Source organism: Sinohyriopsis cumingii, chromosome 16, assembly GCF_028554795.1.
Source record: "Sinohyriopsis cumingii isolate HCF-2022 chromosome 16, ASM2855479v2, whole genome shotgun sequence".
Taxonomy (NCBI): Eukaryota; Metazoa; Mollusca; class Bivalvia; order Unionida; family Unionidae; genus Sinohyriopsis; species Sinohyriopsis cumingii.
Window position 1 is genome coordinate 41,895,600 of NC_142976.1, and position 16,728 is coordinate 41,912,327.

General features: G+C 34.6%; 2 protein-coding genes across 15 annotated transcripts in view; one reads left to right on the plus strand and one right to left on the minus strand.

The window, feature by feature from the left end:
- LOC149780296 (uncharacterized) overlaps window positions 1-16,728 on the plus strand; it is a 138,166-nt gene that overhangs the window by 57,454 nt on the left and 63,984 nt on the right. The window lies entirely within an intron of this gene.
- LOC149780297 (uncharacterized) lies at window positions 12,154-12,924 on the minus strand. Its single transcript, XM_089937224.1, has 2 exons — window positions 12,520-12,924; window positions 12,154-12,438 (listed from the first exon to the last, which is right to left on the minus strand). Exons 1-2 carry the CDS (start codon window positions 12,835-12,837, stop codon window positions 12,154-12,156), a joined length of 603 nt encoding a protein of 200 aa, XP_089793350.1. The 5' UTR covers window positions 12,838-12,924.

Sequence of the window (16,728 nt, forward strand, 5' to 3'; positions counted from 1 at the left end):
ACAAGATCCACAGTTTAAATATGCTTTAGGTACTTACACCGAATCTACGGCTCGCTTTAATAACAGGATCCACAGTTTAAATATGCTTTAGATACTTACACCAAATCCACGGCTCGCTATATTGTCCTTATAGTCCTATCCCTTAGAAACTTATCCAAGTTCCCTTTTTACTACTTCTTCATTTTAGGGATCCCACCACAGCTGCCACCAAAGATAGTATGGGTTCTTTTTAACCTCCAGTGCAGTAACAGTATAGCATTCAAATTATTTAATGTTCACCCAAGATAGGGCTTAAGATGGCTGTCCGTAAACTGAACAGATTTGTGTATTTAAACCAGGGCGACAATTTATCAAAACAACATAGTAAAGCTATAGTCAGTTTTCATTCACAGTATAAATTCTTGTCTTTACAGTGATGACGAACACAGACCCAAGTCGTTTGGGTCAGCCTGATTATCAGGATCAGATGTGTGAACTATGTACAATTTCTTTCTAACATTACCATTTGTGACCGCTTAAAGTCCTTTGAACTAAAACTACCATATAGATCAATACTTCTTATGTTAAGGATACTCAATATTTATGCAATGTTAGGCATTAATATGATCGTGTGTGTGTGTGTGTGTGTGTGTGTGTGTGTGATTTGGATTTTTAACGTAATATAAAATATACCGGCAACACCTGGCATTTTCAATTTGATTGACTTTGAAAGAAAATGGTGGATTCCCTGGAGTTTGTCAGACACAGATGTTAGCAATGAGTTCACCACTAGTCAATTTGAAATTATATCTAATAAAAATACATATTGACAACTATTGTTATTAAAGGTACAGTTAAAAAAAACACAAGATTTTATTTCCAGCAGATAAGGAGAGCAATTATTTAGGCCCACCAAAAATGTAAGTAGTGTGTTCTTAAATTTGCAAAATCCTATGACGTTTTAAAATCTTTTATTCCATGTCGTTTGAATTTTCAAACCGTTCGCTTAGAAGTAAGGGGATTTGCTACAGTAATTCGATTTCGAAATAGTCATATATCTAATTAGGTGTGAATGGTTGTTGAACGATTACCGCAGATGTTGCAGATCATTTGATATCTGTCTGTAGTCTTTGCATAAAAACATTGTTTATAGCATTCATCTTAATTTGCATTTTTAATTAGAAACAAATCGTTGGAGACTGCTTTTTCTTTTCAATTGGAAATTACCAACACTTCTGAGTTTATGAAGTGAGCATGGGGAATGTTTTGGGGGCTGAATATTAAATTGAAATTTGAGATTTGAAACTGCAATTATATTTACATATAAGGCAATACTGAAAAAAAAATAAAAATACAAGGCTGGAGAAAACCCAATAAGTTTAAAACCCTTCGCAATAAATGTAAAAAATGAAGCGAAAAAATTCATGTCACGAATCCATTTTTTTAACAAGGGGAAGCATTTTTTATTTGTAGGGGTCGTTTGGTATGTTATTTAACTTGATCAGTAATTGCTTAATAGCAAAGTCCCTCGAAGAATATTTGAATTTATTCTTTAATCACCCTATCTCGTGTATAGTTATGTCTTGGGTAAGGTTCACTTTAATCTCTCTCATAATCAAAATTTAATTTACGTTAGAACATCAAAACCTGGTTGGACTTTTATGCTGTTCGAGTTTTATGCTGTTCGAGTTTTCATGATCGTAGGCTAAATAATATAATAATATTCTACTACGAAACTTGGCGACTCAAGTGATGTCTAATATTCGAGTAATCGATGTTTGAATTGTCGAAGTGATAGTGTCTTTCTCTTAGCATGAAGCTTATACGTTTAACTGCTCAAATATCCTGAAAAAGACTTTTTTCTTTCACGAATTGAAAATGGCAGCCCCAACATAGGGTAGTCAGGTATCAAGGGTTTGATCATGTGAATTCTCCCGTTACATAGCGTAGTGATTATGATTGGTGACGTTTAAAGCCAGTATTAAGCCATCCGAGCTACTGTCAAGCTTTCTCAATTAATCATACTAGCAGAACCAAGGCTCGTATCCATGCGTATAGAGGTGAGAGGTGAGAGATATGTACTGGCGAGTGCCACTCGTCAGCCCGAGGTCCAACCTTGTTTCATCATGTAGTTCACAAGAAGAATATAATGGAATTGATCATCTTATCGCTACTCCACTCTTCTGTCCACCACAGCTAAGAACTGACCATTAAAAAAATCAGGTTTGATTACTAATGAGTACTAATTAACCAGGCATGCCTGACAAACAGTATAAACACAGACAACGTAGACACAGACCGTGTTTCAGTTGAATTACATAGTGACTTTGAACATATATAAAACTTTGAACAAAATAAGGGTAGAATTTTATGAAAATTTTGTTGTTTGACAAAGACACCGTCACTATAATACTTGAAACTTGTACTCACAAATGTAAACAAATAATAAAAAAAAAAAACGAATACATGTTTGAGTTGAGTTAGGGTCGATAGCCCTTGTCTTAAAGAGTCTTCGTGTAACTGGTCGTTTTCGACTGAAAGAGAAAAAAATCACGTTGTATTGTAAGCCAACCGATTACAATAAATCTTGCTTTTAATGGACACTCAACAACTAATTGGTTCCGTTCGTCTAAACCAGGTGTCCATCTATTGAAAAATAAGTTAAATAGTATTATGACAGTTTAAATTGAACCATGGAAATTTATTTATAAAAATATTTTATTTGTAAGAAAAAGGCGACATTAAAGTATGATTAAATTTCGCCTTCATCTCCCATCTTTGTGTCAGTTTTCATTTTCCTGTGTGATTCTCGATTATCTCGATTATGTTTATAAATTTGAAATGCCTTTCTCTGTGATTGTAATTCCTCGCTTTACTTGTTTATTTCTCTCATACTTCCCTCTCTTACGAATTTATTTTCATAGGTTGGTAAGCACAAATCATACCATTTCGAGAAAGCAAGTTTAATTACATTCATATATATTCCGTGAAGTGACTGAAGGGATTATATGTACATGTGTAACAAGAGAATATGCGTATGAAATATTGAACTCTAAAACGAGGGCAGTTAGAGGTATGAGATTGCACTCGATCAACGTCCTCGTCTGACCCTTCTTATAAGCAGTATGACTGTCTAGGTATGTTATAAAATGAAACTGTCTTTGTCTGTATTTATAATCCTCCCTTCCTTATCCATTTCTCTCATACTTCCATCTCTTATGAACTTCCTCCCATTCATAAATCTAACACATCGAGAAAGTATATTTCATTTTATTAAAATATATATTCCGTGTATAAGACTGCAACATTTAAACGTGTATACGACTTGGTTAATTTACTGCCTGTAAAGATTTTCAAAATCCGTAGACCTGTAAACGAACATTTATGTGTAGCTGTCGTTGACGTATAACTCCCAGTTATAGTTAAATTATACATTTCAACATCTCTCCTTAGAAGTATTGTTAGGTGGGATATTTCTGTTAGTAAAGTATGCATCTTCTTAAAGTATGTTCTTTTGATTTGTGTTTAATGATAATTGGTTATAGCGCACATTCAGCAACATTGCATGTTGGGTTGGTTACTTGATAATGCTGACACAAATTCTTTAAACTACAGCATTCGCTTTCAAGCAGATTGATTGTTAGAGAACCTTTAATTCGTTAAAGTTTACTTTAAAGAAACCGTTTCAAATTTGTAACCCACTACATAGTCTCTCTTTTATTGTAGTTCATGAAAATCATCTTATGCGCATGTCCAGTCAGTACGTCCAATTCCATTGTCGCGTGCTGATCTTGTAGATATTTAATAGTAGGAAACACTAGCAACACAGTCCGGTGGAATATTTTACTGAAACTGTTAGATATATCCAACAAAGACATGTCTTACAAAAACTGTCGACCGCTCCGGTGGCCAGGTGGTTAGAGGGTCCGCCTCGGAAGCGGGAGGTCGTGGGTTCGAACCCCGACCGAGTCATGCCAAAGACTTACAAAAATGGTACTAAGAGCTGCCTCGCCCGGCGCTCAGCATTAAGAGGTTAGTGTCAGGACTGGTCGGCCTAGTGTCAGGATAATTTGACGGGGTGGGACATCATGCTACATGTCTGCGGCATGATGCCCCAGTGCCAGACATCACTATAAACTGCCACACTGCAGACATCATAGCGATATGACCGTTAAAGCTACGTTAAAAATCATAATCACAAAACAACACACACACACACACACACATTGTCAGACATATTCAGCAAAGACGCGTCTTACAAACTTTCAGATATATTAAACAAAGACATGTTTTACAAACTGTCAGATATCTTCAACAAAGGCATGTTTTAAGGATATATTTAACAAAGACATGTCTTACAAACTGCCAGTTATATTTAACAAAGACATGTCTTGCACACTGTCAGATATATTCAACAAAGACGTCTTTCAAACTGTTAGATATATTCGGCAAAAACATGTCTGATGGATATACTCAACAAAGACATGTCTTAAAACTGTCAGTTATATTAAACAAAGGCATGTCTTACAAACTAAATCCTGCCAAAATAAGAGATGTACGAAATACAGGAAATGAAACAATCGCCAGTTGAGCAATGTATAATGTACATTATATTAGTTGTCAGCTGTTCATTAAATCATAGAGGAATTTACGTGTATTTGTGTGATGTAGGGCAAATTGACAAAAGCCAGGACTTTATGAGGTATACTATTGTACTATATCAGCGTCATCATCTGACCCCGTTTGTAAGAAGTTGATAAATCTCAAGAGCATGACGGGATTGGGGTTTATGTGTTCATACATGCAAAGAGGGACAGAAACAAGTTGAATTGTAATAGTACAGTTTAGTTTAAGCATGCTTTGTGTGTATGTGATTTGGCTTTTTAACATGGATTTTAAAAAAATTCAGTCATATCGCTACGATGTCTGCAGTGTGACAGTTTATATCGATTTCTTGCACTATGGCATCATGCTGCAGACATCATGTCCCACCCAGTCACACTATCCTCATATCAGGTCGACAAGTCCTAACACTAATGTCTTAATGCTGAGCGCCAAGCAGAGCAGCTGCAAATACCATTTTTACGAGTCTTAGGTACGACTCGGCCGGACTTCGCGCCCTCTGTCTCCAGCATTAAAACCTATTTTATTTCTTAAATTTGTTGTTGGAGATTACAAGAGGTACAGTATAGAAGGTAAAGGATTAAAACGAAAGTCAATGGCTTATAATGTTCTCCTTTTACGATACAAAAATTGCTAATACATATGATTATATGGCGGATGATATTACAATTTAATGACAAAAAATAAATTATTTAATAATCAAAATGAATAGTCTCTTGGTTAAACATTAACATTTAGCCAAGATATGTAAAGCAGGAGGATAAAGAACGAGATCATGACCCGTGGAAATACATGCGTGATAGTAATATATTCGCTTAATTAAATCTTTTTGGCTTTTCAAAGCTTTATTAATGGCATAGAAAATAGGAATTGTTGCTTTTTACGGAATCGTTGTGTCACCATACCAAAATGTATTTAAAGTTAAATTACCATATGGTGTAAGGAATTGAAACATTTGGGTGCGTTGTTCTTGGTAAAAAACGTAAGAAAATAAGAAGTTTGTGTGTACTTTCTACAGATCCGATTAATTTTTTTTTTGTAAACAAATGTTGATTAAGTGAACTGCTGTAAGTTCTAAGTCGGGCATGAATAATTTGAAATTTCCTACTGCCCCAGTAAAGTGTCTGGAAACAATTGTCTCAAGTATTGAATGTGCTTTGAAGTTGTTAATGGAGTCTATTTGATGAGTCTGAATAGTGAATTCCAGTCTCAGGTGGCTGAAGGAAGAAAAGAGCTATAATAAAATCTTGCCCTTGTCTGTACTAACTGGAAACGAAATTGTGGAATGATGTTGTGCCCGAGTTAGATCACACGATTACCATCGTTGTCAAGAACGAAGAGAACGAATCTTTGGTGGAAAATAAAAGTCCAAATATGCAGTTAGGACGGTTGTTGTTTTCTGGCGGCATTCGCAATTGACACGTGTTGACTTTAAAAACTCTGCGCCGGTTCGAGTCTCGGATTCAGCCAATGTGGGTATGTGAGAAAGCTTGCCAGTAGCTTCTCGTGGGTCGGTGGTTCTTTCTGGGGTTTTCCCGGGTTCTTCCTCCACTATTAATACTGGCCGCCATGTATAGCCTATCGTGTGCTGAAAAATGTTAAACCCCACAACAACAACAACTTTAAAAACTTTCTTGTACATGATTTATTACTTTTTACTGGGTGTTGTTTAAACAGTCTGCAGTCAACATGTACTTTCATGCTCATGTTGGTGGTCCATTCTCAGTGACAATCCCTGCGCTACTCTCCCCCTCACTGGTGTTTAAAGATGCATTTCTTTAATTCTCTCGGATTTTGTTTCTGTTGAACGGCACAGTTGGCAGAATGAGCGCCATATAAATAGCAACCATTTTTCAAGTTGACTGACATTTTGTGCAATACACACCAAGTTTCCAACATTAGGACAAGTATATGCCATCGTAAAAATATTTTGTTGGGTATTACCACGATATCAGAATAAATCCCCTTACATAACATGGAATCTACATGGCGTCTGTTTATCGATCGTTTCCCGCAGTGATCTGATTTAAACTGGAAATTAAATGCATTTTAATATATAGCATAGAATAACACACACACACACACACACACACACACACACACACACACACACACACACACATATATATATATATATATATATATATATATATATATATATATATATATATATATATATATATATATATATATATATATATATATATACATAATACTGGAAGGTCTGTGACTTTATTTACTTTTTCGCCGATCGCAAACTAAAGACTCTCGATACTATAGCACTCCGATATACTGCTCTTAACTTTATATATATAGACAACCTGCTTTACTGAAAGACATTTATGCAAGTCGTCCACTTCAGAAATGTGTCACCTTCAAAACGCTGAAAAGTATTTTATATTTCTGATTTAACAAAACTGTTTGAAGCTTGCTTAAAATGTGACATATAAGAATGGTTATTATAATATTTGCACTTATAAATGTAATACTTTGCTTGCGACCGCTCCGGTGGCCTAAGTGGATAGAGCGTCCGCCTCGAAGGTCGCGGGTTCAAACCCCAGTTGAGTCAAACCAAAGACTTAGAAAAAACTGTACTAATAGCTACTTCGCTTGGCTTTCAGCATTATGAGGTTAGTGTTAGAACTGGTTAGCCTGGTGTCAGGATAATGTGACTGGGTGGGACATATCTCGGCATGATGCCCCAGTGCTAAACATCACTACAAACTGGCACACTGCAGACATCATAGCGATATGACTGAAATTACGTTAAAAGTCCAAATCACACACCCTTTGCTTGTTATATGATAAACTTAAAAACATCATCTGCCTCGTGCCTATTGCATATTCCAAACAACACCTTTTATTTGCATAAATTCTATTTTGTTTTCAAATGAGGACATATAGTAGTGATCATTGGTACAAAACAAAGTGGGATCAAAACCTCAGAACTGTATTACATTCCGAAAACAGATGGAATATGGATTCAGGAAGCTAACCACAAAAAGGCTGAAATTACCGTCTAGTATACACAATTTAAATTAAAAAATAAAGGTAGCAACAATTCTATTTAGAATCTTCATCTGAAACCACCCCTTTTGTGGACACTTTGTTAATATGGATGTAAAAATGAAAATTGCTTGCCAATCGTCATTTTCTAATTGACCACATTCACTGTGCCACTTACTTCTTGAGATAGGAGTTTCCCCATTTCTGATCAATTTATTGTAAAAATACTTTTGTAACCATTTTTGTCCACAGCAACGTAAAGTAGTTTAGAGCTTGTGCGCTGATCTGTGAGTGTTTCTTTTTAATCAAATTCCAACTTTTTGTCTGATATTCATCTATTGGTCTTACTGAGCACTGTTATAATAAACCTGTTCATTTGAATTGAAAAACAAAAACTGGTTCTCTGTCCACTAGCATCCACTAAGTGGTTATTTTAATTCCATGTTCAAACTAATTCTTATATTTAGAAGAAAAAAAACAGCAGACTTACCACCTGCTCTAATGTGATTTTACCATATGGGGCTATCTAAAAATGAATAGGTTTATCAGCTGAAAAAAAATAGTTTCAAAACTGATCCATACCCAAAAAGCATCTCTCCAAAAAGCATTAAGTAACTTACTTTTTTCTTTGGGTAGCCTACGCCACTCAGTTGAAGTCAGTGATAGTTAGTCACGATGCATCCATTATGTTTCCATTGTATTGATGACTATTATCATGACTAAATGTAAGTCCTCTAAACCAAGTTAACCTCAGTGCATCTACGAATGCAAATAATCAATCATTCTCGAATCTCCGAAATCGTAATCATTTATTCCACATTAATTTATAAATTATATTAATTTCGATTACAGCTTCTTTTTATGGCGATATTAAGGATGGATGTAGATTGCTTATTTTTGATAATGCTAATTTTCTTTTTGGAATTGTGATTCTACCAAATGGTGTAAGGGCTCTTTTTGAAATCTGGTTTAATGTTTTTGATTTCCTTAATTTTATCTTTATAATTTACTTGTACCCTTGTTTCATGTTTAGTTGAAAACTTCACAATTATCAATATCATTGTTTCTCCAATTTATTTGATAACTCTGATATATTCGATCCTTGTTTCCAACTTCACTTCCAAAGCAAATAACACGAGTTTTATGGATATGGATGCGAAGTCCAGAAAATTTAATTTAGAATAATAAAATAAAATATCAAGGACAGCTTTCATTGATGTACGGGTCACATCTAGACTTAAAAAGTATCATCTGCAATAATGTGAGATCAAATATTTTTTTATTATTAATTTGTATTCCTATATTATTTGGACTTCCTCTTTCAATGTGTGCCAGTCTCTCTGCACGAAGGATAAATAGATTTATGGAGATAAGGGGTCTCCTTGCCAATATCCTCTTTGTATTTAAAAACAAGAACATATGTAGCTAGTTAATGTAACACATTTTTCTATATTATTATAAATGTTGATATCCAGTTTATAATATAATTTCCAAAACTGAAGAGAGATGAGATTTCCTTAATATAGGACCAAGCGACCGAATCAAAGGCCTTCTCCAAGTTTATTAATAGTACTAAACCCGGAGTTTTTATCTTTTTCCAGTGTAAAACATTTTATCATACAAGGTTCTGACCTTTTCGCCTATATATAACTGCCATTAATAAAACCAGTCTGATCCTCATTTATAAGGTTATGTAAGATGCTTTTCACTCTGTTAGCCATGCAAGCAGACGCGGGTTTATATGAAACATTCAGCAATGTTATTGGTCTCCAGTTCTGTAGATACTGTTATGGTTTGTCGCCTTTCGGAACACAAGTAATCATTCTCTCTTTCTGTGCTGATGAGAGTTTCCATATACTGTAACCTTGTTTTGGATCTGACAAGGTAATGACATAAATCTTTCCAAAAAGAGTTTTTAAAAAGTCAATAGTATAACTATCTGAACATGGACCTTTATTATCTGTCATTGGTTTCAAGCATCTTAAAGCTTCCTTACAAGATATAGGTCATTGTCATGATAGAGTCTCCAAGTTATCTAACTTTGGAGTATCTACATTCATATTATCAAAATTTTCATTTAAATTTATGGAGTCTACTTTCCTGTATTTATACAAATGCTCAAAATAGTTTATAGTTTCTTGTAAAATTTCCATCTGTGTTATTGTATGTAGCCTACCGTCCCTTATTAACATAAGCATCATTTTATCAACGTCAAAGTTTTCTCAAGGTTGCAGGAAGTCTTTGTAACATTTCTTCTTCGTCAAACCATTTTGCTCTACAACGGATCATATGCCCTTTCATTTTTTTCCCACCTATGTTCCATCAACTTTTCCATTTTCCTGTTGAGTTCTAGCCAATTGTCTAAAGTTTTACAATCGTTTTCTACTTCCCCAATTTTGCCTTAATAACTATTCTACTTTTGTAATGATCTGTGTTATCTTGGATATCGCACAATAAATTACATCTTATTTCGAATAGTTAAACAACTGATCATTTATCGAAAGTGGTATTTGACATTCATCATGCAATCTCAAGGGGATTTTCCTCATATTGATGCATAACATCATGTACATACAGTTCGTTTAACTAGTTGTAGATACGTTGCACCTTTCAATACGGAATTATCAAACTTCCAAACACCTTTTCCTTTTGGAAAGTTTTGGAATTCAAATTTAATAATCACCATAGAGTGATCTGTTCTTTACCTGGTTTGGTCAATGCATCCTTAACATCCACTAAAAGATGTTCTAATATAGAAAAATAGCCTAGCTGGTTTTATAGGGTTTTGTTTTTCTCCATGTGTACCTGTGAGTATCCATGTTTAATTCCCTCCAAATATCAATCAGATCAAATTCATGATATCGATCAAGGACGTTTTCCTTGCCTTGGGATTATTGATATTCAAATAAATATGAGTGTCTGTAGTAGTGTTCATGGCAAGATTAAACTCACCTGCTAAAATTATATTTTTGTTACGTACATTATATATATATATATATATATATATATATATATATATATATATATATATATATATATATATATATATATATATATATATATATATATATTAAAGTCATTTTGCGATCTGGAATACAAATATCTCAAATAAGCTTATTACCCTGATTATCGCCATCACTTCTATATACTTTGAATTTTTAAAAAAATTATTTCTTAAAATAACAACGCCACTTGTATTTGATGTATTTGAACTAAAGAAACATTCATATCCCTATGTTGGCCTAATATATGCTCCCAACTGTAAAAGGAATATGGAAATTATTCTTACTTTCAAAACATTAAAACAACTCGTCTCTTCTTAGGGTACCCTAGTGCCTGACAATTTATTGCACAGTTCAGAATACCTTCCATTTTGCTACTTAAGAAACTTTTGATTGTGGATGTTTCGGACAATGCCATCTCAAATTGTGCAGAGATTCTGTTAAACAAGATAAGAGAAAGTTGCAGATCAGTACTAAAGAAGTGTGTAATTTCAAAAGTGACCATATGCACAAATTTATATATAAATTTCAACTGAGTACTGCGATCAGTACAAAGTAGAAAGTCAATATCAAATACGAAGAAGCTCAAATGTATACCCATCCTCCATGCAGTTTACAGAAATATGCAGAATAGCGTTGTAATATAATGCAAAGATACATACATAGGACTTTGCGGCAAACAATCTGGTATTAAGCAACGTGAACATTTAGATTGCTAATAATAAAGATGCACTGCACACCATTGTTGCTACATAATTTTGTTAACACTTGAATTCAGTTGCTACATAATGTTGCTTAACATATATACAACAAACTGTATAGTCGCAGACATCGCTAGCGAATGCAAGCTATTCAATACCTGTCTATAATAATAGTCGCAGACATCGCTAGCGAATGCAAGCTTTTCAATACCTGTCTATAATAATAGTCGCAGACATCGCCAGCGAATTCAAGCTATTCAATACCTGTCTATACTAATAGTCGCAGACATCGCTAGCGAATGCAAGCTATTCAATACCTGTCTATATTAATATCAGCTGAGATTTAGAAATATAAAAAAAACAGAATTTAGTTAAATAGAAAATTGATGAGAGCGAAGACTTGATTATACATATTTTCAAACTAAAATATAGATACAAATTAGAAAACATGTAGCATAAAATATTTTTTTAAAATGTAAATGAACCATTCACTAGTGATATTTAATCGTTTTTGTTATGCAGCGATAAAGACTACTTAGAGATAACATGTAGCAACCATTTCATTGTATACGAATGTTAAACTTGTAGCAGACAAAAATACTGTAACAGTAATTTTGTAAATTTGTTCTCATGTAGTGTGCAAAATTATATAACCTGTGAGTGCTGGAGAACATTTATAAGTGTACAATAATACAGTTCTGAGCAAAATATTGAAAATAAAATGTCAGTTGGATGCAAGGGCGAAAGGGGGCATGTTGCAGTTACAAAATAGTAATTCGGCAAACAATATCAAACTAAGTCGACAAAAATAGTAAAAGCAGGCAAGGAGAAGTGTATCAGATCTACGAATGGGCAAGTGGAAACTGTGCCATGAACTGGAATGCAATATCTCCACCAGCGTTAGACGAGCGAGGATCTGAAGATTTCTTGGAAAGTGAATTTAAATCTTCACAAAGTAAAAGTTCCGCCAGATCCTCAACAGAATTGATGCGGTGGATTTTTAACGAGTGGTCCTTAACCATGATGGTTACCACAAATGTCCAGGCGCCACATAGGCGCTTAGATTTCACTATCTTCTCGGCTTTGAAAAACAGCTTAGTTCTAGGTTTGGTTAGATCCTTATTAATAAATATTTTACCTTAACCCTTGTCTGTCATATCTGTTCGGTCTGTATGACAGGCACGATAAGTGGCAAATTTGATAATTCAATATCTCTGGGGTCGTGTGACTATCCTTACTTTGATTGTGTGACCTATCCCTAAGTATTGAATCTGTGTGATTAATCCCTTACACCTGACGTTGTGTGATCTATCAATACCTTTTAATTCATTGTATAAGACGAAGAATGTAAACATTTTCATGCCGTATTTATCAGTGGCTCCATGGCTTAATGGGATTCGTGTGACCCGGAGGCAGTTTCGGCAGCTATGCTGTTCTACATCATCCGCATCGAGCTGTAGCTTCCAAATGCTGTCTCGGGAATATTTAGCATTCTTTGATTCCAGGTGTGTAATTCTGGCGCTCATCTGCTATAAATTTAGCCATGTTCTGAAGCTGGATACTGAATGTTTCCTGCAGCAGCTGAGAAATTTTCAAAGCTCGTCCTGTTCTAGTGTTAAATCACTGGAATGGCGCTGATCCCATCACTTGTAATCATAGTTTTCTGAGATTCACTTGTTCAGATTCACTATCACTCTTTATTCATTTTCGTGTCAAGTCTACATTCAGGAGACATGAGTTGGCTGCCCGGGGTATATGAGATTTCATCAATACTCAGCTTAACTTCCTACGGTACACTATATTACTTTGTACTTAACATTCTGCTAAACACTGTACTGCGGAAGTCTGGTGCGTAACTCGGTCACTGAATTTAAGACGTATACAAGCCGTTTATAGATAGAACAACTAGGTCGAATATTATGCACATGCCAATGGCGGATGAGTGAATAGTGTGTATGTGTGTGTGTGTGTGTGTGTGTGTGTGTGTGTGTGTGTTAATTATAGTTTAATGTAGCTTCAACAATTGTTCAGTCATATCGCTACTATGTCTACCGTGTGACTGTTTATTGTGATGTCTACCACTGGGGCATCATGTCGCAGACAAGTAGCATCATGTCCCAACCAGTCACATTATCCTGACACCAGGCTGACCAATCCTAACACCAACCTCTTAATGCTGAGTGATGTGCTATCGCTTGATGACCTCGCGCCGTTGTATGTTTTCTAACACAAGCGAAACGAAATTTTTGATATTTTGGGAAGTATAGAAATAGACAATGTGATGTTCAAATTAGGAGATTCCAAACTTGTGTGTGTGTCTGTCTCTATGTATGTATGTGTGTGTGTGATTTTGATTTTTAATGTAGCTTTAACAATGTTTCAGTCATATTGCAACGATGTCTGCAGTGTGGCAGTTTATTGTGATGTCTAGCACTGGGGCATCATGCCGCTGACATTATTCCTGTGGTGACCTCAAGTTTGCAATCGTGTTTTACGTTATATTTAGATATTATTCGAGAGAAAAAACATTTGTTTGGACTGTTCAGGGAAATAGAAAGTGCTCATTATTTAGACTATAATATTATTCTGGAACTTTTATAAAGTATTCAAAGCAGTTCAGGACAATGCCATTTTGAAAACGTCACGATTCTCGGCGGACCAGTACATTTCCAGTTTTGAAATTGACACGGTATATTCATTCTTTTGGACTTTGATAAAACTTTATCAGGATTAGTTTTGGATTCACAATACTCTAAGTTCTTCTCACATTTTCATTTTAATCTTTGATAATTACATTATTCGTTAAGTTTTATAATGTTTTGTGTCTTTCTGTTATTTAGCGTATGACCATATGACCATAGAGTCGTAACATCAAAGACTTCGATATCAGACCAAATATACCAAGATTTAAAGAATTATTGAGTTATGAAAAAGTTGATGTTTTGAGAAAACTCTTTAAAATTATTGATATTTTTCCAAAATTTCTTTAATTCTAATCATCTTTACACAATGTGCTTGGACCTTTCCATTTTAGTTTCAGGAAAAGAAACGTACCATAATTTTTTCATTGCAAATTATCTAAAAATTTAATTTTGTTCCATTCATTGTAGTTTATGCCCTGTTTTTCCATTTGTGCCGACATCCATGTATTTAAGTTTGCGCTTACTCGTATTTTGTTGGAGTATTGACTGTGATATTACTGTCAGCCTGAGTTAAATTGCGATTACTATGAAAAACATGACATGGTCAATTTCTGATGTAAATGGCATAGTCAATTTGAGTGTAATGCATAATTTGCCATTGTCATTGTCGAAAGGTTAAAACGTGCATGATAAAGAACATATTGGCGCTTGTAATAACCATGCCTTTAGAAGAACGTCAGTCTTTGTAGTTGTTGTTGTTGTTGTTGTAGTGTTTAACGCCATTTTTCAGCACAAGATAGGCCATATATGGCGGCCAGTATAACTGGTGGAGGAAGAACCCTGGAAAACCCAGGAAAGAACCACCGACCCACGAGAAGCTACTGGCACAGTCTTTGTAGATGTAAAGTAGATGCAACGAGTGTAAAGTTTCTCCGAGATTTAGTATGGGTTAAAACTGACGAAAGCATGGTAACGTATCGGCTCCAAATTTCGCGTTACACATAATCTCGCATAATACATAGGATTAGAGTTGCATATACATGCAAACATAATCACATTTGTAAGAAGGGGTTAAATATACCTTATATGTATAATTTTGAGAAGACGAAGATAATTTCAGATATTCTAATAAAAAAGTATTCACCTTGCTCTATGGATAGAAATGGGCCCTCAAAGTGCGATAACTCATCTATCTGACCAAATGGCAGAAGTCCAGTTCTGACTTCCTTCGGACGCGTAATTTTAAAGGTGCCTGTTTGTAGTGAGCCATTTATGCAATGCTATAGAATTATGAGTTCACTCTGGGAATTATGTTTCAAATTTAATACTCTTCAGTCTGTTGTTATGTACATTTTGTTATAGATTTTGTGGAATTTGTTTGCCGCCAGAAACCGTCTTCAGTTCCACGTGGAGCTTCCTAATTGGATTTGTTACATTAGTTACAACATAACTGAGAACGTTGCAAATTTGGATCTCAAATGATCACTACAGTTTACGATGCAACGATACAATTCATGCATATTAAAATTATTCTCACATAAGGCATGTCAATGAATCATCGATAACTTATTTTGGCCCTCCAGCTAGACTGGAAAATACAAATGCTGATTGAAAGATTTTTAATATTTTGACAGCATACGCTAATGCTAATAATCTCTCTATCCATTAAATGGATGAAATGTTGAAAGTGTTCATGCATTAACATGTGTTATGCTGATGCATTAACATGTATTAAGCTAATGAATTAACATTTATTATGCTGATACGCTAACAAGCATTAATAAATGGAATCTATATTCGAAACAAGTGAATAGTGCACAATTCTCATTGCAGAAAGAAATGTTTTGTTCATTGCTTACTTCGTTTATGACTTACCATTGTAAGCGTAGGAAAGAGTTACTTTAATATTTTTGTGCAGTTAAGAATTTTTCTGAAAAACGTTAATTCTATTTGGTGCCTGATAACTAAAATAATTTAGGAAATCTTGCTCATGATTAAGTTCTTCTACCTCACAAAATCCAAAAATACGCACACAAACAACACGAAATAATGAATGAAAGATACTTTCTTATTACCAGTCTGATAGGTCTGTATGATCTTTGACCTTGAACTAGAATTATATTGAACTTTACATACTGCATGATGGGTAATATATAAATAAGCAACATGATAAACCATGTGCGTTGCTTTATTTGTGAAATATGAATACATTTTAATTTTTAAACTGTAATTCCAAGTTTCATTAAAAACCATTTCAGTATACAAACGATAGTTTTCTGATAGTCAATTCAAGCCCAGTTCCAGATCATCTTTTTAAATATCAGTATTTCTACATATCTTGTTTTATCAATGTGTGTAATGAAATTCGTTGTGCGGTGATAGCAGGCTGAAATGAGTAGATATATAACAAATGTGCTATTATGATTCTATGGTCTTAAACTAAGTAACAGAAAAGAACGTAAACTAACACGTTTTGTTAAATTCAACAAATATTTGTTATCCCTAGAATACGAAGTGAAAATTTAAAAACGAACTTACAGTAATGTGAATTAAATGCCAAATAGACCCAAAAGGTCTATCACCCCTCCAAATGAATAAATTTCTAATTGAATTCCCATGGTATTAAAAAAACCCCGTCAACTCTGTGTTGATGTGCCTATAGTGGCCTAAAATTCTGTTGCCAGCGTGGGTATGTGAGAAAGCTAGCATGTAGCTTCCCGTGGGTTGGTCATTTTTCCTGGTGTTTGCTAAATATACTGGTCGTCATGTATATCT